Raw genomic sequence first — 22622 nt, 5'->3', positions numbered from 1 at the left:
AATTTATGTGGGTTCACTCTTTGATTGTACTTGAGTCATGATCTGTGGTTATGAGTATAATTACCTCATTAACAGAGGCGAGATTCATTTAGATCATAATCAGATTTGGATAAGGAGCGGAGAATGGTTGAAATCACAGTCTTAACAGAGTAAGTGCTCTCTCTCTCTCTCCCTCCCTCCCTCTCTCTATCTCTCTCCAACCAAACCATACCATTGCTTCTGCAGCATGCAAAAGTTGTTCATTAGTTCACACAGTACGTGTCAGTGATGGTGATTGCACTGTAGTTCCAAGTGCTACATGAAGCTTCACAGGGGTTCATGAATCTGCATTCTTATGTCCTCCAGACGGTGACCAATATTCAGCCATAAAAAGTAAGACCAGTGATGACATCATGAACTGCGCCCAGTTTTCATCCACGTACTCTCCGGACCACATCCAGCACCCCGAATCCAACTACTTCCCCTACACCGAGTCCCCCAAAGGTATCACTACACTGTGTTAAGAAAGAACCCAAATTAGGAATTAATCAATTGATTGACTTGATTTATTAACTGACTGACTGACTGACTGACAGACAGACAGACAGACAGACAGACAGACAGACAGACGAGACAAGACGACACGCAACGACAGCAGCAGAGACAGACAGACGTAGATAGATAGATAGATGATAGATGATAGTAGATGTTCAATGTAGTGTGTTTTGTAAAGTTTTGGCAACAGTATGTTTGAAGTATACCCACTTACTACACCTGAATGATATAAGATCAGTCAATGTATCGCGTATAAGGATCTCTGGTGACAATGGACAAGCGGAAGCTATTTTCATTAAATGAAATTTATATTAAGTGAGACAGGGTCATTTCAGTGCACCCATGATGTTGTTTTCTTCTGTCTGCCGCTCTGATTTAAACCTTTGTTTTTATCTGCGCACCACCGCCGAAGAGAAATGAAGGAAGTGTGAGAAATATTAGGCTGATATTTATTTTCTTTTTCTCTGCCAGGTGAATTTCTTATCTGCCGTAGATGGGCTTATGTATTTATCACCTGCTTATTCATTTCACAAACTCACCTTTAAAATATTATGCCTGTGTTTCTCTACCTAGTGTCAGGTTCAAGTTATTGATCTCTTTCCATTCATCTCTACCACCTCTCTCTCTCTCTCTCTCTCTCTCTCTCTCTCTCTCTCTCTAGCTCCTCGTGCTCGAAGGTTTTCCTCGGGTGGTGAAGAGGACGGTTGGAATCACAGTCTTAACAGAGTATGTCTCTTTCTCTCTCTTCTCTCTCTCTCTACCCCCCCTCTCTTTCTCTATCCCCCCTCTCTCTCTCTCTCTCTCCCTGTCAGTATATCCCTCTACTCTTCTTAAACTGCACACTCGTACGTCCCTAGACTTGCGGCCTCCTCGGAGTGATCGTATTGGTTGAGAGTAACTCAGAATCTGCTCGCAGACCGCTGAAGTTCAGTTATTTTCGTCTAGCTGCGTTTTGAGTTAAATAGAATAGGAAGAAAGGGAAAGACTGAGGGAATTACGTAAGACGACTTTCCTGAGAACAGACTGCGCTCCTCTTACGGTGGCAAGCAGGCATTTTCTTTAAAGAAGACCGAGATATAAAAAGAATTAATTACATTTAAAAAATAAAAATTAATAGAACATTGAAATGCAAAAGCTGCAGCTCTTTTACATTAATTAAATACTCCCCTTAAGGATTAATACTGCTCTGCTCCTACCTTGCTTCGCAGTCTTTTTCGATCCAGCAAGGTTGTTGTGGTAAACATTTGATTAAATTTCTCGACAGGATGCAATCACATTACTGATAACAGCAGGAGATCACCTTGGTTTTGATGTGCCCCTGTCAGGTCTTCTGATCACTAGAGAATACATGAACAGCATTTTCTCTGATAGCATATTAACATGAATACTTTATGGTACATGGATGCAAACAAAGTATGTACGATGCTTTACACAATATGTGTACAGATATGTATTGAATTGCACCACATTATTTATAATTTTATTACAGTATTATTTATGCATTATTTATGCATAATTCTTCATCCTAATTCCATGCAAGCCTTCAGGTCTGTTTGCATGAACCAGGTTTGAACCTCGTTAGGACCATACAACTCAACACTATTAGTGTCAGTCAGTAAATATACTATACTGTATATATTATATATATATATATATATATATATATATATATATATATATCATATTATAAATAAAATGAGCAGTTTCATTGAAATGTAATTTAGAACCACTTGATTCTTTAAAAATGAATTGATGTAATAATTTCGATTTGGTTCCCATGTGGAAAGACTAATGAATATTCCTGAGCAGGAGAGCTGACAGCATTTGACGGCTTATTTTCATAAAGCTGGCAAAACGTGACCTCGAGCCATCAGTGCTTTTAATGCGCAATCTGGTCATTTAGAACCCTGACCGCGCAAAACCGTCGCTATGAGACAAGCGAGAGTGTAACATATGTCCTGTCAGTGTGTGATAGCTTCCCTCTGGCCAAACACCCACCCCCCCCCTTTCAACTCACCCCACCTTCCCTCCATCTGCCCCTCCCCTTTTTTCTCCCTCTAATATCACTCACTCTCTCTCTCTCTCCAAATGAATCAAAGGATTCAAACTGGCTTCGTATAAATGACAGCACAAATATGTACAAAATTGTGTGGGTGATTTGCTACTGTGGTTTATTTATTTTCTTACTTTTCAATGTTGTTTTTAGTTGTTTTGTAGTTTATGTAGATTCATTTTTAGTCTTTATTCTAGTGTACAATGAATTTACAATGATGTTCTAATAAAGAGGCATCAAAGTCAGTCTCTCTCTCTCACTTGCTCTCTCTCTCTTACCTGCTCTTTCTCTCTCTCTTCCTGTCCCTTGCAGGTCCAAGGTGGGATCGGGAGGCTTATCCTGAAGGAGGAAATGAAGGCCAGGTCTGGTTCCTATAGCAACGATCCCTGGGGCGGCTCCCGCAGTTCCCGGAGTGACAGCAGGGAGGCGCTGCACGGCAGCAGCTACAACAACACCATCAATGGCTGTGAGGACCGCGCCCTTTCTGTTTATACTGTCCTCCTGAGAGGACAGCACCTTTTCTGTTTATACTGTCCTCCTGAGAGGACCGTGCCCTTTCTGTTTATACCAGGGGTGTCCAGTCTTATCCAGAAAGGGCCGGTGTGGGTGCAGGTTTTTGTTTTAACCCAGGACTATGGCACCATGTACCTCTAACAAGGTACTAACGACACGTAGCTGTCAGATGACTGTCAGTATCAGATCAGTGAGCCCATCTGCAAAAAGCAGAGACACACACAACACACAAAAAATGGTTGTCATCTTGCCACTTCAGAAGCTCACAGTAAAATATAAATTCTGTGAGAGTAAAAGTTGCTCTTTCAAAGTTTAGAGCTGATTTTAGCACCGTGTGTTTTATAATGCACGGTAAGGGGGCCGGACCCCTGGTGGATCGAGGGGCTGACTGTAAATTTGGGGGAAAGCGGGAGGACTCTGGGGCAGACTCTGGATCTGTTTATTTTCAGACACCACCGTTGTTTTATGACTTTTTATCAAGCTGGCGCCTGCCGGGGGGCGGGGGGGGGCATCCAATTGAACAGAAGCACTCCATTATTAGCGCCCCCGAACGAGACGTCAAGCCTCGCTTTTTCAAGATGGGTTTTTTATTTTATTTTATTAATTTATTTATTTTTGACTGGAGGCTGTGTCTGTTTTATGTCTTCCAGCTCCTCGATCGCAGTACAGTGCAGACAGCGGTGAGTGACTCATGTGTGTGTGTGTGTGTGCGTGCGTGCGTGCGCGCGTGTGTGTGTGTGTATGTGTGTGTGCGTGCGTGCGTGCGCGTGTGCGTGTGTGTGTGTGTGTGTGTGTGTGTGCGTGTGTCCTGGTTACCACAGAGGCCAGGGTGGTCCAGGAGGTCAGTTTGTGAATGACTCCAATGAGCCGAGGCCAGGAAGTGGGTTCCATTCAGCAGTGACCCTTTCCCCTCTGCTTCTGGGCCTGGTTTTTGGGAGGGGCATTGTAATGGACACTTCTGGGCCTGGTTTTTGGGAGGGGCATTGTAATGGACACGCCGCAACAATTACCGTCCAGAAATAGTCTGCACGCAAGGCCGCGCCGATCACTCCCCGCGGAACAGTCACCAGCCATCTGCACCGTGACTGGACTGCCGACCGCGTCCTGCCTGTCACGCTCAGGGAAAGAGGGCTGGCAGCCCTTCACAGGGCGGACATTTCACTGGTACAGGACAGCGGCGTTTGGTGAGATGTCCGTCTGCAGGTCTGCAGGTTTGGAAGAGAATCTGAGCGGACTGGGAAGGGTACCACACATCAGAACAGTAACTGCCCCATCCCGTGTCGTATGGCTGAGCCTGAAGTTTCCCCTTGGAAAAAATTTGGTTGTTCTGTTCTGTCCTGTCCTGTCCTGTCCTGTCCTGTCCTGTCCTGTCCTGTTCTGTCCTGTTCTATTCCATTCCATGCCGTTCAGTTCTGTTCTGTTCTGTTCTGTTCTGTTCCATTCCCTTCCTATCCATTCCATTATGTTCTGTTCTGTGGCTCAGGTGGGAGCCTTATTGTAGATTCTGAACCTCACTCCGTTACTGTGTTCCCGTGTAGCCCAACTATGCTTTCATAAACTTTTCAAGCAGCCCACGGCAAACTCTTCTGCTTAAGCTGTTTCTCAGAGGGGATTACCCCACCGTTCGATGCATTCTCACTGAGAAATGCAGGTGATTTGGGGTTATCCAGTTCCCCTCCTGGAATGTTTGCTCTGAGAAATCGGTCAAATCGTGGCTGACATCTATCCGCTGCTCAAAGCTCCCTTGTGCCCTGCTGACAGATGTTTTTTTTATGATTCTCCCTTGTTGTTGGTCTCTGTACAGCAGTACTGCAGGTGATGTATTTTTTTCTTCTAAATGTGAACCTGCTGTGTGTATTTGCGGATAAAAAATTGCAAACTGTACAGAATATATTGAATCCGTCTTTGTGTAGTTAACCAGGCTTATATACTGGTGCGCGCTGTCACTCAAAAACTTTTTTTGTATGACATTCCATCTATGAATGCCTCTCCATGTGTTCGGAAAATTAATTACTTTTATGAGGATCACAGTTAGCCACTAATTGTATGATTAGTCCTTTGATTGTGCTAATCCAGTGCCTATGGAGACTCCAGGGGTATATTGATTGTAATGCAAGTTTAATTCCCTGTGGGTCACGTGTTTTAGAACAAATGGTGACCCCAATCATAGCAAATATTTCCAACTGAAAATAAGATTAAACAGATTTGTTTTGAAGAATAATCGGGCAATGTACATATGGAAAATCTCTGGAGGCCTAGCACTGTTGTACAAGCTGCTTTGCAGTTAGGTGAAGTATGCTTCCTGGGTTTAGACCCCAACCGCCCTGAACGTCCAATAGCAGCCATTGTAAAGCCAGCAGGTCAATAAAGACTTCTCTTAGCATATAAAATATCCTTACATTGCATTACATTACAGGCATTTAGCAGATGCTCTTACCCAGATGGACTTGCACACCTTTTATATATTTTTTATATCCATTTATACAGTTAGATATACTGTATACTGAAGCAATGCTGGTTAATTACCTTGCTCAAGGCTCAATGGCAGTGTCCAACCCAGGAATTGAACCTGTGACCTTCAGTTTACAAGACCATTTTCTTACCCATTATACTACACTGCCGCCCATCACACACAAAAACCGCTGGTCAAAAAAGCAAACCCTAAAACTGAAATTATATATACTTACATATATATACTTTTTTTTTTAATCCCACAAAGTAAACTGTCCTGTAAGAAGTAAATTCAAAATAAAATAGGCTCCAGGTGTTTGACATCACAGTGACACGCCTCATTTAGCTGTTTTGGCTATGGGGCTGGTACTCAGCACAGGACGACAAAAATGCATCCAGTGCACTGCTGTGCAGCTGCTGCCCCCTGGCGGTCTCAATGTGGAATTACACACCTCTGTGCATCTTATCGTTTGTGATGAGGTTTATGAACTGTGAAATGAGCAGACAGAGGTAGTGACAGCTGGTGATTTGTAAAGATGAAGAATTAAACCCACACTTAAACTGATAGGTACTCCCAACCTGCTTTACGTAGTTACCTGGATCAGCAATTAATTCACTCCGTACTAAATACTAGTGGGTATATCCAGTTATTGGCAATATTATTTGCTGGTAGTATGCTGTAATGCAAGCCTGCTGCCAAAAAATGAAATCATGTTAATACTTGCTGTTATTACTGATGAATACAGTGGTTGGAGGTTAAATAAAACTGACGAGAAAGAAAAATAAAGGAAATAATGAAGGAAGGTGAATAAGGTGAATATAGAACTTCTATGCTGCATTGCTGTTCTCTGGCTGTTGTGATGGTGGGTAAATGGACTGGTGATTGAAGAGGACGATGCTCCTGTTGGCTAACTGGGATTTTTCGCGTCTGCTTCTTCCCCTAGACCCCTGCGTCACCGGGACGACCTCCTTGCCGGGGTACGGCAGGAACGGGCTACAGCGGGTGAGACCACGGGGCCCTGGCTGAAAAACAAATACATGATAAAAAATATATACATTGTTTTTTATATATAGAAATACAGAGGAGACATTGTGAAGCAGATCATCTTGTACACACAGCTTGTAAGGTGATATTTGACATTATGATAGTAACACCAACAACAACAACAACAACAATAATAATAATATGATTTGGTCTTCTTTGATCTCAATTTAGCCTGATTTCAGAATATCAGTACACAGTAATTGCAGGCATTCAGTACTTCCCTGGCATGTTGCACATTAAGCTGGTGGTGAGTTTTGATGATTTTTTCTTTTTCAGCCACAAAGTGCTGATTACTATGACTACGACAGCAGCAGCCCAGTAAACTGGGGGATGAGAGGTAGGCCGCCTCTCTTCGGATAGAGGTGGAGAATCCAGGTTCAGAATGTAAACGTCCTCCCCAGTGTTTGTTCCAGTCACCTGGATTTGCTAATTAGCACAATTCTTAAGCCAGGAGGTAGAACTAATTAGTGAATTCAGCTGGCTGAGTTAATGGGTGGAAGAAAGACTTTTACTTTCTGACCCCTGGACTTTCCAACTCTGTAAATGGGTGCGATTGGAATAAGAACACAATCTAGAAATGCTTTCAAAGAAAACATGTCCCCCTGTTGTTGTATAACAGAGCTTTGGCCACAGATTGAATGCAAAATGATGAACAATTTTGGGAAAGATAAATGCAGTTAGAGCAACACTGATCTCATTTTTGTCAGGATCATTATATATGCGCTGAGATATAAGAAATTGAGCACCTGGAATCTAGATTAGAATAATATATGTAACAGTGCATGAAAAATAAGTTAGCTGTTGTGTTGAACATTGTTTTGGAAGCATATGGTAATGGCCTGTTTTTTGTTCTCATCTTTTCACAGAGTACAAGGTGAGACACTAAGCTTGAGGAGAGTTTCAACTGGAGTGCTAAACGCCACTGAAAAATGCACCATGTTGTAACAGAGAAAAATCTGCACCTTTAGCAGTACAGAAAAAAAGACAATTCTAAAAAGTGTAGATACAAGTCAACCGTTTTTTCACACCAAACTGGCATGAGGTATCACATTTAGCAGAACACAGTTCTTTATTAAACAGTACTAAAAGTAGAGTGGTTTCCATACTGAAGTACTTTAAAGATTAGGTACAACTCTTAGCAGAATTGACAAAAGACAGTGTTGTTCAACACAGTGAGAAAATACTTCTTTAGCAGCAGAGGTAAGTGTTAAACCGCACTGAGAAGAAGCACATTAATCTCTTAATGTAGTGTAGTGCTGTAGTGTTGACCCTGTTGGAGATTATTGCCACCTTAATAGACCTGGAATATACTGTATATACTGTAATACTGTATGTATATATTAACTATATATCACAAGTCATAATATATTGGCAAATATGATATTTATTGCCACTTTTAGATATAATGTAACATATTGCACTTCAGTAAAATTTGTAGTTTTCATTATGTTTTCCACATAGATCCATATATTTATAAGGTACTGCAGTATATTGCGTTTTTATAAGGGCAGTGTGCCTGTCATCAGGGTGAAGGACGGCTCTGATATGTGCGTAATCTGAGGCAGTAACTGCCAGTACAGAGTGTGCGGGTTAAAGCACCCTGCCTACAGCCAGACGTGGCAGTGAAGTTCCAGCTGACAGAGTGATGTCACAGTTCTGACATCACTTCCTTGGGGAGCCCTCTGGGTGTCAGCCAGAGGTGAGCGGGTGAATTTTAAACCACCCCCCCACCCCACCCCCAGCAATGAAAAACAGCCCCCTCGCCCCCACCCAGCTGGGTTAGCCATGGCTGCTTCCTGCCCTAAGACTGAAGGGGTCAAAACCAGGAACTGAGCACGAAACTCATCTCATCACTGTGTCCGTGACGTGAGAAAATACGCACTCCTACGTGACGCAGCCGATGTGAAGGCTCAGCCCAGTACAAATGCTGCTTTTTCTTTATATGGTGTTTAAGGAAAACTGAATTTGTTTGCTTAGTTTCATTCAAGTTTAGAATCTTTCATTTCTGTGTGCAAACTTCCTGACGGCTCTCTCTCTCTCTCGCCCCATCCAGATTTACCCTTATGAACAACTGGTAGTGACCACTAGAGGGCGGATTAGACTGCCAAATGATGTAGACAGGACCAGGTTAGAGGTGAGTCATTCAATGCAAACATCCCAGCATTCAAGGATTTTGATTGATTCCTTCTTCAAACTAATAATAATAATAATAGTAATAATAATAATAATAATCTGATGTTTCTATCACTGCTTCAGAGATTAACTTCACTGTAGTCCAAAATGAATCAATACCAGGGCAATTGTGGAAACTTTTATTATGGATGGGTATTGATCTCCAACTGTATATTTATTGTGCATTACTGATGATGATCTATCGGTTTATATGAAATATGCAGTGCAAAGCAGCAGTAATTAAAAAGTGACGTTATTGTGTACTTGACTGGCAGCGCCATTTGTCACCGGAGGAGTTCGGCCAGGTGTTCGGGATGACGATCGCGGACTTTGACCGGCTGGCCCTCTGGAAGAGGAACGAGCTGAAGAAGCAAGCCAGGCTGTTTTAAACGCTGCTGGGTGAGGAGGAGGGGGTGGGCAGCGTCCGGATTCTGGTCCCACAATAAAAAGCACCTGGGGATGGGGGAGCCAGGTCCACCCTCTGCAGCTCAGAGATGTGGAACCGCCACGGATCCCAAAAAAACACTCCAGCCCCGATACGGAGCGCTCCCGGCAGCGTTACCGTGGCAACGCGGGCTGCATAGAGACTGCGGGGGGGTCGAAGATGTCTTTTCTAATGTTGCTTTTTGTTTTTAGTTCATCAGTTCAGGTGTGTCACTCCACCAAGACCAAGAAACTGCCCTGTATGACTGTGTGGCTCTACGGGAGAGATTAGGCCTTATCTTTGGGCAGTAATGTGAGCAGTCTGTTTTTAGCGTACCAGGCACATCATCAGAATGTTATATGATGAAACTGATCATCACGTTGTTGTACCTCACCGGCCAGTCAACGCCCAAAATGTATTTGTATGACCTCACCATATGCTTATTGTTCTTCTGATGATTTCTGACATAGTCTGTACTGATGTGGCTGATGTGATGAGTGTGGTGTGTGATTTTGATTTAACCAGGGTGTGTACCAAAGTTATATGAAAAAAATATATAAGATGCAGTATTTCCAAAGTGCATATCAAAATTAGTTTCTGATTAAATTGGTTTGTGTGGAATTGCTCTTTTTATCCCTCATGTTTTGTTGTTGTTGTTGTTTGTTTTGTTTTGTTTTGTTTGTCTGACTCCTAAATGACCTGCTTTTTGCTTGCAATCAGTATTGAACCAACATTGATTTCATTCTGTAGAATGTATTATTCTTCATGAGATGACTTTTTTTTTCATTGCCATTGTGGAAAATGTGTGAAAAGCACTTTCCACACTCATAATATTTCCCCCACAGCATTTATAATGGATCGCAACAATCAGGAAATATATGCACAACTTGCTGAGTAATGTCTTTCCTCAATTCACTTAACTATGGTGGGATCTGACCCAAAACAACACTTTATGCACATGCCTGCAACTGTGCGTTAATGGAGTCATTAAATATTGAATATTTGAGTGTATCTACAGTTCTAACGAAGGCTTTTTACATGATTATTTCTCAAACTTATTTTTAATCAATTAATTTTCTTATTTTCCTGTGTTGGGATTTCTTTGTGAAGCACACCTCAGTCAAGCCAAAGTTACGGTTCTTTAAGCTTGTGGTAAATGTTTTGCTGAACCACTTGATTTATGTTCAATGTATGAATTCTGTCTTCTTTGCTTTCTCCTTCTGAATCGCCTTTTTCTTAATGATGGTTGATGCAGTATATTCAAGATAAATCTTATTTAAGGACTTATTATCAAGAAACATTGATTACTGGAGTTTAATTAATTTCTGAGGTCGAAATATAATGTATTTTAGTTGCTATATGCAGTAAGCCAGAACTGTTATTACGACTGCTGCCAATAGAGAATTTAGTTAATATTGTTTGCCAGTAAAGTAATAACGATAACTGCCATTCTGGTGAAGCTGCTGCTTGTTATTACGTCATGGGACAGCAGGTTTGTCATTGGACATTCACCTTTCGTTCAATTTCACGTTTAAATCACAACTTCTCGCCATTCACAATATTAACTTTCCATATTCGGGCATCACCAGTGTTGTGTTGTAGATGGTTGAGTGTATTTATAGGAGCAATATAATTCAATTGTTATTTTTTGATTACAAGTATGAGGGGTAAAGTGGTATTTTTAAATTGTACATTTTCTGTTTTGTAACTGTACAATCATCTCCCTGTACTTTACTTGTCAGTGCTAACATTGGACATAGTACGACTTTTATTTAAATAAAATGCTGTATTCACGTGTACAGTTTTTACATGTGCTTGTATATATCTTTTAAAACACAGTTGAATTCATGCAAAAAGAACCACCACAACGAGTATTTCCGGGGTCATTGATACTTGTAATAACTTTTATTCGTTTAAATTTATCCTGGTTCTATTTCAGTTCTTCCCTGGCTCGTTGGTATTTAGGGATAATGAAATTTATCCTGCTCTGGAAAAAATATGTATACAGCAATTTTCTTTATATAGAATTTATATAATAGTTATACATAATTTATTTTATGACATTATTTCCCAATTTACACACCCAACCTTTGTGCTGTATTTATGATCTCTCCAATGGCTACGTGATGTGGTACTCGAGGTATGGCTTCATTAAGTACACGTCGCTAAATGAAAACAAGTTTGTCAATACGACTAATAATGAATTCGACCACCTTCGATGTGAATGGACATGACACCGCTGCTTGCAGTTCTTGCGTGTAACATTAAACAGTAGGCTAAAGTATGAGTTTTTCACATTTCAGTTTAAACAGATAAAAAATATTTGTATAAGAGTTTTTGAACAGATGTACTTGTAGGTAACCAAAATCGGATATATAGCAAATCTTCAGTCATTAAAAACCGTTGTAAGATAGTAATGGGAAGGATAGGCCCACTATCTTCTGTTTAATGTGGGGGGGAATAACGGTTTGAACCGTTTTTGCAGGACCTGTTACAGTAGCACTAGGACCCAACTGAGCGCATAGGAAGTGCACGCGCCATCCGCTCGGACTCGATCAAACCTTGTCACTTACTGTAGGCTGAGGGACACATTGGCTTTGGCATGTATTGCTGGTAAAACTTTGAAAAAAATTAATTAATTAACCGACGGAGAATCTGTACCCCTGCGATGGAGACCAACAGTGGTGATAGTAAGTAACGGACCGCCTTCCCCGTGTCATTTTGATTTAAGATTTTTATCATTTGCGGTTTGGGCGTCACACTTTATGTGGTAATGCACGCGGTTCTTTGATTTAGAACACATTTTTAGTTGTCAACAGTGTGGGCAAGTGTTTTATTGGTGCAGGGCATTGTAGCCTATTCTTAGAAACGTATTTTAAGTTGTGTTCAAACCTGAGCACGCTATGGTCATTTCAGCCTACTTGAAATAAGCTTTAATTTTGCTGCAAACATGTTGGCATTCGCGTTGGTGCTGTGGCTGTTATTGCTGCTGCTGATGATGGTGATGGTAATAATGTTGATGACTGTTACACGATCATGAAAAATGGCTCTCCGCCCTGGTGAATTAGAACATAATAACAATAACTACCTGCTGTTTTATTGACTTGTGAAGGTATTAGTAGCCTACAGGTACCTGTGGGTCTGAACACCGTAACATCATTAACACAGTAATATGCGCCTCTTGGGGGAAATGACACGCTCGACTTCGATCAGGGCAAGAACTGAACATCGAGGCAGTGGGAAACTCGGTGTGTAATCGTTTGGTGTGTTTATAACGCTGCCAGTGAACATTATTACTATGGTCCAAAATAACATTTAGCCACAGCGACAGACAAACGTTGCACACGTGTGGAATACTGAATAAATTAACTGAACTCTTTTCGCCGTGAGTAGCCAAATTCTGACTGTAGGCTATACTGATTGTAAACGCTTACTGTGTATTAACCATATACATGGTATTAACTGTGTTAATGAACTTTGAACTTTGTTAGTCGAAGCATTTTCGTGTATTTATTGTCAAGACGAAGCCGTGCTTTGAACTAATAGCACATTTGATGCTGTAACGTTCTGTAACTGTTTTCAGTCAAAACTGCTATATACTGCTATAACATTTTTATGGTACACAATATTGACTGAATTGTGCAGACCAGGTCCAAACGGGTCAATGTGGGTCTATTGCTGATCACAAGATGGGCCGTGCTGGTCTTATGCTGGCAGACCAGCTCGATCAGGGTGATAATGAAACAGCTGTGATGGTGGACCAGATTGGTTACACTGGTCATGTGATGGTCATACTGGTAAGTCAACTTGGTAATGCTAGACCAGCTGGCTCCTGCATGCTTGTCATGGGCATTATCATTTTCACTGAACTGAGCTACTTTTTCGACAGAGAAGGGCAAGCAATTGAGGCCAGTATTGAGGCCCCTGATACTGACCTATAATAATTACACCTGTTTTTATTTAATTATTTTTTGTATAAATTGTATTAGTTATTTACCACAATTTTTTGTTTGTTTGGCCAACATGATCATTTCCATTACTGAATGGCAAAGGAAGAAATTAAATTTAAATAAGCCTATTTGGAAAATGATCACTCTTATGTATGGTGACTCTGTCGTGTTATGATAAAGCTTGTTGTGCAATTGCTCTTGGACTTGGATTTGTTTTCTGCCTCTCAGCCATTTTTCTTTATGGGGGGGGGGGGGGGGCATGGAGCTGTGGAGGACCCCCACGTTGCAGGGATTTGTAGGCTTAAGATCTCTTAGATGTCCTCCTCCTGTTTTCGTAGTCGCTGTCTTGGCAGCGCACTTCAGGTTCAGGACCCGAGTGCGTGTGGCGGCTTTTCTGTTTAAACAGCGGCGGGAGGAGACTGCCAGTGGGTACTGCGCATGTTTTCCTTTCTTCCCTGAAGGGCTTCATCGAGACAATGAGATGGTTCCTCCTCTCTCTGCGAAAACTAGCTGGGTGTCTCCGGCTATCCACTGGACCCGAAATCTGGTCCTACATCTTTTTCTTTTTTTTGGGTGGTCCTGCAGAAAGCAGGCGTGAGTTCCCCCCTCTTTTCTGAAAACGTATCCAACTGACCCACCGGAAATCAAAAATAAAAATATGCAGCGGACATCGAGAGGGTGATTAGGATAGAAAGAAACTACATAGGCCCGTCTGCAGGGGTTCGATTTTTCTGTGATATTCCAGATGGAGATACGTTTCGTGGATATGGTCAACCTCGTTGGAGAGTGGAGAGGTTTAGGAGGCGAATTGTGCGCCAGTCACGTCATAAGTAATAGGCTAATGCACAGTGTTTGACTGTTGTTTGGCAGGGCTGACCCGAAGGTGCTCTGTGCATCTCCTATGGCTTCTTTGGTTAGTTTGATTAGTCGAAGGAAGTTGTCTGCATGCCAAACTCTCCCACTGCTGCGGTGATTCTAGAACCTGTTTGTTTAAACCAGATTCCCAACTCAGATTACAAGGGGCTTGTTGTTACACGCGCCAAGGTACTTTTTGCTGGAAGAGAATTTGAAGTGGAGAAAACCAGCTGGTGCATATCCGACTGTACTTCCCTCATTTGCCCTCTTTAACCTCATTGGCCACAATCCCTTGACCTTTCTGTCTCATATTGAGACTCCGCCCCTACAAGAGCAGGTGAAGGACAGGCCGGTCTGCTTGTTTACTCAGTTTAACATCCGCCGTCCCCATGTCCGGGAAACGTGTCCTGTGTGCATATGTGCCTGTGTGTGTGTGTGTGTGTGTGTGTGTGTGCATGTGTGTGTGTGTGTGTGTGTGTGCGTGTGTGCATGTGTGTGTGTGTGTGTGTGCGTGTGTGCGTGTGTGCATGTGTGTGTGTCGTGTGTGCGTGTGTGCATGTGTGTGTGTGTGTGCGTGTGTGCGTGTGTGCATGTGTGTGTGTGCGTGTGTGCGTGTGTGCATGTGTGTGTGTGTGTGTGTGTGTGTTCGTGTGTGTGTGCATGTGTGTCTTCAGTGCTTTGTGTGTGCGTGTGTCTTCTTGAGTGCTTTGTGCATGTATGTACCTGTGTGTGTATGCATTGTGCCTGTGCATTTTTGTGTGTACTTGTGCTTGTTTGTGTGTGTGTATTTGTGTGCGGTTATTATTAGTCTCTTTGTCTCCTCAGCTTCCTGTTTGTATAAACTGTAGCAGAGGTGGGTGCTATTTCTGGTTGATTGCAGAGCTGAGTATTACATCACTTTACAGTAACCCTGCTTGGTGCTGTGGTGTCTGACTAACTATCTGTGCATATAGCCATTCTCACAGCACTTCAGTGAAGCATATCTCCTTCTGCCCCACCAGCTGGTCAATTGCTATTTAACAGTTTTTTCCCCATTTCAGGCATTTGTGTTTAGCAAGACACTAAGCAGTGCCAATGTCTGTCTTACCTCAGAGTCTAGCCATTTGGTCCTGCTCATGGGTTACACAGTACAGTCTGCATAGGATTGAATTTAACACATACCCTGATTTTATTAGTAGTAGTTGTATTTTTATGTGCATATTATGCATGAATGAAGAAGTTCAGGTTAAGTACTATTTTTAGGAGTCCGTCAGCACTGTCACTCCAAGGGTTCAATCTAGTTACCTTCCACTGACAATCACTGTTCCCACTACACTGTTTCATTTGTCACCTGTGGAATCTTCTGTTTGTGAGTAATTATGACATCATTAAAATGGGTTGTCCCGGTAACAGAGTAACGCGGTTGTGCTTCATTGTCTCGTGTACTTCAGGATAGCGACACTTCCTTCCTCACTTCCTTGGTTCAGTCAGCAGATCCTGCCTGCGATCCTGTGTGTGTGTGTGTGTGTGTGTGAGTGGGTGTGTGTGTACATATTACATACCCTGAGAGAAGGCTCTCTGGTTACCTCTGTACGCACTGAAATGCACCGTGTTCCTTGCTCCCCTCAGACATCAGGGAAATCTTGCAAAAAGTTGCTCAATAACAGTGCTAAGCTTTTTAGAAATCCTGTCCTACTATCACATACTTTGAAACACCATTTCCAGATTTTTCATCAAAACTGGCATTTCCAAATGTATTGATTCAGAGGCCAGATGGGGCTCTAGTTTTGTACCTTTTACCAAAGGACTTTACCTGAGCTGTTTCAATATACAAAAGAATCAATGGGTAGGCCTTTTTGTGTAGCCTGAAATATATGGTATGCAAGAGATGCATGCAAAGCCAAAAAGAAAGCGGCAGCAGTATGGGGTGGCAGTATAGTATAATGGGTAAGAAGTTGGTCTTGTAACCTGAAGGTCACAGGTTCAATTCCTGGGTAGGATGCAATTTATATGCTATGTAAAAAGGTTGTGTACGTTGCTGTGGATAAGAGCTAAATGGTTGTAATGAAAGCTGTGGAGCTGTATGTTAATGAAAGGTTGAGAGGTTATGAACGCAGACAGAGAAGCACTTGAGCGTGTACTGTACACAGGCTCACACAGATGTGCAGAAGAAGGTAGTCACACTTTCATGCGGGCATTTTTCCGTAAGCGTGTTTGATGATGTAGGCCTGGGATGCGGGAGAAGTCTGAGCTCACGCCGGTGTGATGGTTCCTGCTTTAGACTGCAGAAAAAATGCAGACTGCATTTTTTCGGTGCCGGTCTTAATTTCTCAGGGAAGTGTAACTGTATCTCAGTGTCACCTGAAAGAGCTGAAGGCTGCTGCATCATTAGGGGCGTGACGCTTACAGTAGGAGGCACAGGTGGTTTTGATGGTGGGTGCGATTTTTGAGGTTTCTATTGTGCTATTTTCTCCTGTGCTATTTTCTCAGCTGCGTGTGGGTCAAATGAGCTGAAGTTTCACATCCTATTTGTGTGACAGAGAACTTGATCTGTCAGCAAGTTTTAAAGTTCTAAGTTGACAAAAAATAATAAACCTAAGCAATTAAGACATTTTTGATACAAATACAAAATAATATTTTTTCACATTTTTATACTGGGCACTAATAGCAGACAGGGTCATAGCTCTCTTTTGTTTGGCCGGGGAGAGCAAACGGAAGGTCTGAGCTCCCTTTTGATTGGTCATTGAGAGCAGACAGCGGGTCATAGCTCTCTTTTGATTGATCACTGAGAGTCAGACAGAGGGTCAGAGCTTTCTTTTGATTGGCCGCCAGGAGCAGACAGAGGGTCATAGTTCTCTTGTGATTGGTCACTGAGAGCAGACAGAGGGTCAAAGCTCTCTTTTGATTGGTCACTGAGAGCAGACAGAGGGTCAGAGCTCTCTTTTGATTGGTCACTGAGAGCAGACAGAGGGTCAGAGCTCTCTTTTGATTGGTCACTGAGAGCAGACAGAGGGTCAAAGCTCTCTTTTGATTGGTCACTGAGAGCAGACAGAGGGTCAAAGCTCTCTTTTGATTGGTCACTGAGAGCAGACAGAGGGTCAAAGCTCTCTTTTGATTGGTCACTGAGAGCAGACAGAGGGTCAGAGCTCTCTTTTGATTGGTCACTGACAGCAGACACGGAGTCAGAGCTCAGGATGTCTCTCCTCCGCTGGCCTGTGTTCCCCGGGTGCAGGCGCTCTCCTATAAATACCCGCCCGGGCAGACAATGCCGTTACTCTCTGACCGTTCACAACGGCCGCCGGTCGGGCACAAGGCCCGGCTTTGTCTCTCTGTGAAAATAAAACTCAAATACGGACCGCGTTCTCTGAGACATAGCTGAGGAGTGAGGTCACAAGGGCCGGAAAGATGATTGGATGAATTGTAGATAGAAGAGCTGAAGCAGGCCTTTGTGTGGGAGCGCGTACTCAAGTTTCATCCTCGACCAGCTTGGCGTGGAACTCAGATCGGTTATGGCTAAGCCACAGAGCTTATTACTGACCTGCATACTGGCCTGAGAACCGGGCCAGATCACTTCCTGTCGCGCTCGGATCCTGTCACTCACGGAAGCGTGATCTGTCACGATGTTGCAGTCCTCCCCTGACCTTTGAGAGTACGTCAAAAGCAACCAGAGTGGAGGATCTGTTGTGACTGTTGTTCACCTGATTTGGGAGGCTGTACCTGTCAGAGTCAGAGCCCCTCCCACCTGCCTGTCTTGCAAAGACCCGGTATGTCACCGACCCCTCCCCCCCACTATCCGCTGTATTTTCTGTGGTTGATCTAGTTGTGCCTTGTGATAACAGTGAATGATGTTGCTTTTATGCATGTGAGGGTACGTGCACGCAAACAGCATTTAAAAAATATGTAATAATAACAATAAGAATAATAATAATAAATATAATAACAATGATACTGTAAGAAGAAGAATAACAGTAATAGTAGTTGTAATAATAATAATAATAATAATAATAATAATGATAATAGAGAAATAAATGATAACCATTTGTGTTTGCTCTTAGTCCTCCAGTACTACATCCTTCCTGACAAAGAGGAAGGATGTCTTCAGTTGCTCTTGGCAAAGCTTTGAGAGAGAGAGTCTCAGAAGGTGTGGATTCATACATAATCACAGATGAGGATGTAGAGAGGCGCAGGAGTTCGGGGGAGGGAGTTATATTCCAAGGGCGACGCGTTGTCTTCCTCTGCCCTGCGTCCGGAGTGTGTTTGGGATGGGGGGGGGGGGGGGGTGCGGGGGGGGCGGTTGTCCGTGTCCTGTTGATGCCTTGTGACTGTGGCCGATTGTTTAAAGCCCATGGCGTCATCCTCTCTTCCCTGCACACCAAGCTTTCGTCTGGACCAGCTCCTTCAGACGCCATTTTGACCCACAAATCCTGTGTTCTCTCCCTGAGCCGCCCCTGTCCTGGGGTGCAGGCTGGGTCTGGGAATCCCCCTCCTCGGGTGTTTTAAATGTCTAGCCGATTTCCAAGCTGAAGTACGAGCTGCTGACACAAGGAATGTAGTAAGAGAGGATAGGATCAGAAAATTAACTCGGATAGACCATTTCCTGCCTGGTTCATTGCCAACAATAAAGGAGTCATCACGCCCTCATTGGACAAGAGAAAATGCACCATAGCCAATTAACTGCCAGTCTCCAAGTTATTGACTAACATAGCCCTGTAATCAAGCGCTGAGTCAAAGGAATATGGCATTGTGTGAGTTACGAAATAAAGATTACAAAATCAGGAAGAAATAATCAAAAAAAGCAAAAATGAAAACACGCACTGATATAAACTAGCAAGTGCCATATGATAGGTGACTGCTATAGGGTTCATGATGGGGATGGTTGGGCACCTACAGATATTGACACATACTTTCTGTCCTTAGCTGTCAACCAAAGCCATGATAACCCCAGCCAGAATAAGATCCTAGTTGGTGATGGATAGCAAATTATTGGACATGGCGTGGTGCTTTCACAGTTGGCTGCACAGCTCCAGTTCCCAGGGGCTCATTCCAGTCGCTTGTTTTTACTCCCTGCATCTCTTCCTCCCGTTCTTTCCTCACTCCTTAGCTCCGAACAACGGTAAAGGCAAGGAAAGGACTCAAGGAAAAGATACGAGGAATCTGGGCAATGTGTATCAGGCAAATGAAGCATCCCTGCCGGTCCAGTCAAGCGTCAGTTTGAAGCCACGTCAATCACAGACCTGGCAGGTGGAGGGACAGGTGGATCCACAGGTCGATCATTCATGCATCATGTGTTCCGAAAAAAATGTGTATCCTCGCTTAAGCGTCCTCCAGGAGCCTCCTCACTCCTAGATCCTCCAAGGAGCACTTAGCAGATTGGAATGGCTTTAAAGATGGTGGACTTTGATCGATTTTGGGGTCAGTGGAGGACCGAGGAGACGAGGACGGATAAAATAAGCGACTGGAATGAACCCCAGGTCTGGGGCTGTTGTGTTCTCAATCACTCCTTTGTGCATGTGGGGTTCCTCTCGCAGTCTAAAGACATACAGTCATAGCAGGCAGCACTGTGCTTGGTGACTCGTGGTCTCTCTCTACTGGATGGTACTGGTATTGTAAACTGTAAAACTCCCGTATGGTGAACTGTGTAATTCCCATCCATCCATGCATATGGACTTCATCCATGTGAATTAGACAGATATAATAGCCAGTTCTGAAGCAGAGAATGACAGAGAGACAGACTGAGGACAAGCGGTGGTGTACCGTCGCAGAGATTAAGTTAGTCCAGCTGTGTTTGTGCGACCAAGCTGTGAGTGAGTGGGGTACATTGAAAACGGAAAGAGCAGAAGAGATCTTTTTTGGGGGGGTGTTGTGGGGGGGGGGGTGGAAGTGGAATAGGAAGCAGAAGGCAGCTGATAGAAAGTGCTATCATCAACCCGAACAGGAAATTACAGCTGGAAGTCATATCCTTTTACCCACAATGCTGCTGGATTGTATGGCCAAGCTATACTTTTGTGCCCATATCTAAATTTGTTTGTTTTCTTTGTTTTCTGTGTTGTTTTCAGTGAATGTACTACCATTCATTATCTCGTATTGTATTGTGTTTTTTGTGGGTTACGTCATTTGCTAATTCTGGCCCTCACAAGAACAATGCAGCATTGTTCTTCACGAAGGACCCTGAGCGAACAGCTCTTTAAAAATAAAAAAGTTATTCTCATGTGAGAGACTCTCCCACATAGTATCCACTATCCAGCTTCTTTTTTAAAATTTTCAACCAGTAAAAAAAAAAAATTGGTTTTCATTGCTGCTAAGAACTTTGATTCTCTTTAGAAATGAAGATGTTGTGCAAGGGACTCTTAAATTGTGCAAGCACAGTTTCAGCTTTGCTGGACGGGGAGGCGGGCAGTAGGTTGCTGCCCACCAGATGGTTGATTTATTCACCGCAGGAAGAACTGGCATCCTGGGAGCCCTCACGTTTGGGAGTGGGCGGGACGGCATTCTGTGGTGTGATGGGGTATTAGGCCATATAATATCTGCAGGTCTTGGGGTCAACAATGATCCTGTGCCAGTCATTTCATGGATGGAATGTGGCTGAAAATACTGACTGTCCTGTAGTGAAGGTACCAGAAGCTGGCATGGTTAGTTTACATGGTAAATGAAGTGTGCATGTATGTGTGTGTGTGTGTATGTGTGTGTGTGAGAGAGATAGAGAATGTGTGTGTGTGTGTGTGTGTGTGTGTGTGAGGAGGAGTGTGTGTGTGTGTGTTGTGTGGGTGTGTGTGTGGTGTGTGTGGTTGGCTGCGTGAGGTGTGTGTGTGTGTGTGTTGTGTGGGTTGTGTGAGCGTGTGTGTGTGAGTGTGTGTGTCTGCGTTTGATGATGAGCAGAACTGAGCTTTCGGTCACACCCTACATACCAGAAGTTGTGTGTGAACTCAGAGCACTACAGGAAGGGTCAGAGGTCACAGGAAGGCCTTGACACTGCAGGCCTGGCAGGATGAGCAGAGGGGGTGGGGCAGCGCTGTAGCCAATCAAAGCCGAGGCCGGCGACCCCATGCACCGCTCTGCCGGGGGTGGAGCAGTCTCGCGGTTCAGGGTGTTGCCTGGGAACAGGAGCGGCCAAGGAAGCAGGGTGGGGCACTCCTTTGACAGAGCAGAGTTCACACATACACATGCACACACACACACATACACACACACACGTACACACACACTCGCACACACACAAACACACACATACACACACACACACATACACATACACATACACACACACTCGCACACACACATACACACACACACACACACACTCTCACACGCACACACTCGCACACACACAAACACACACACATACACACACGCACACACACATACACACGCGCACATACACACACACTCGCACACGATCACAAGGAAGCCACACGCACACAATACACGACTCGCACACATACAACAACACACACGCACACCACACACCCACACGCACATCATACAGGACCAAGGCACACACTCCTGACGAGCAAGTTCACACAACACACACACACACACATCACAGACACACACACGACACACTCACTCACACATCACACACACACAAAACACACACACATACACATACGCGCACACAAACACACACACACCACACACTCACACATAGCACACACACAACACACACACACACACTCACCACCCACCACCTCACACACACACACTGAGTATCCGCCACACACACATTAGCCCATTTGCACAGAACAGAAATCTGTGTTGTGCTGCACCTCGATCCTGTTTTAGTCCCACCCCACCCCCCCCCCCCTTCCCTTTTTCTACTCCCCACACCCACACTCTCTGAGGGGTCTACCGCACACTCCCTTTTTCTGTTTTTTTTCTTCTTTCGGCTGTGCTACTTTTTCTATTCTTTCCTTTCCTTTCCGGGCTTCCTCCAGGAATACAGGGAAACGTCTGAATGGCCAAAGCGGACGAACGAAAAAGAATGAAAAATGTGTGCGGTTGTGGAATGCGAGTGGCAGGTCGTTTTTTTAAATGAATGGCGAGATAATGGCTGACGCTTTCCCGTTGTGTACACTGGAGAATGTGATTTGTTAGCGTGCGGCACTTAACCCTAAACCCGCTCAAAAGACGGTTCCGTCCCCCAGCATTCCATCGCTCGTGAGAGAACGGGCAAGTTTTCAGAAGAGAATATTTTCTGAGAAGATTTTAAGGACCCTTTGCACGGAAAGGGAGTGTGTTCTCACTGGTTTTAGATCACCTGCACGGTTCAGACTCTCTCTGAGTGATTTTGAGGCCTGGCCAACATCAATGGTTTCCCAGCAGCATTTTAAGAGACAAATTGTGCATAATTGAATTATATTTTTCATTGTTTGAACAGTAGAGTTTTTTTATAAGTCAGTGTCCTATAAGTCCTTTACTTTCAGTTTCCAGTAGTGGTTGGTACATAAGCATTAGAATGTTCAGGTAAGAACATTCTAATCATGCATTTGAAATCTCACACCTGAATGGGTTAAGTGAATGAAATACCAAAGCTCAGGGGTTATTGGGCCGGATAGCTAGCTTCAAAGAACCCACATCATCCCTTTATTAGCTCTGTTGGATTAGTTATGTGTGCGATATCAGATCCCCAGCTCAAGAGCTACTGTTGAA

General features: G+C 43.6%; 2 protein-coding genes across 4 annotated transcripts in view; both read left to right on the top strand.

The window, feature by feature from the left end:
* Nucleotides 1-10989, top strand: part of LOC135263670 (actin-binding LIM protein 3-like) — a 90110-nt gene extending 79121 nt beyond the window's left edge. For 2 of the 3 annotated variants that reach the window (XM_064351966.1, XM_064351968.1), the window contains 7 exons: nucleotides 346-483; nucleotides 1196-1260; nucleotides 2900-3053; nucleotides 3751-3780; nucleotides 6496-6554; nucleotides 6873-6933; nucleotides 7463-8339. In XM_064351966.1, the coding sequence (XP_064208036.1) occupies nucleotides 346-483; nucleotides 1196-1260; nucleotides 2900-3053; nucleotides 3751-3780; nucleotides 6496-6554; nucleotides 6873-6933; nucleotides 7463-7482 (527 nt within the window). In that variant the 3' untranslated portion in view covers nucleotides 7483-8339. Of the gene's footprint in view, nucleotides 1-345; nucleotides 484-1195; nucleotides 1261-2899; nucleotides 3054-3750; nucleotides 3781-6495; nucleotides 6555-6872; nucleotides 6934-7462; nucleotides 8340-8649; nucleotides 8731-9043 lie in introns of those variants that run through there. The other variant, XM_064351969.1, reaches the window with a different exon arrangement.
* Nucleotides 10990-11713: 724 nt separating this feature from the next.
* Nucleotides 11714-22622, top strand: part of LOC135263669 (actin filament-associated protein 1-like 1) — a 37591-nt gene continuing 26682 nt past the window's right edge. Inside the window, exon 1 of the mRNA XM_064351965.1 lies at nucleotides 11714-11882. Coding sequence (XP_064208035.1) covers nucleotides 11861-11882 — 22 coding nt within the window. The 5' untranslated portion in view covers nucleotides 11714-11860. The remainder of the gene's footprint in view (nucleotides 11883-22622) is intronic.

This window comes from Anguilla rostrata, chromosome 9 (assembly GCF_018555375.3).
Source record: "Anguilla rostrata isolate EN2019 chromosome 9, ASM1855537v3, whole genome shotgun sequence".
NCBI classification, from domain to species: Eukaryota; Metazoa; Chordata; class Actinopteri; order Anguilliformes; family Anguillidae; genus Anguilla; species Anguilla rostrata.
This window is presented reverse-complemented; position numbering and strand designations above follow the sequence as displayed.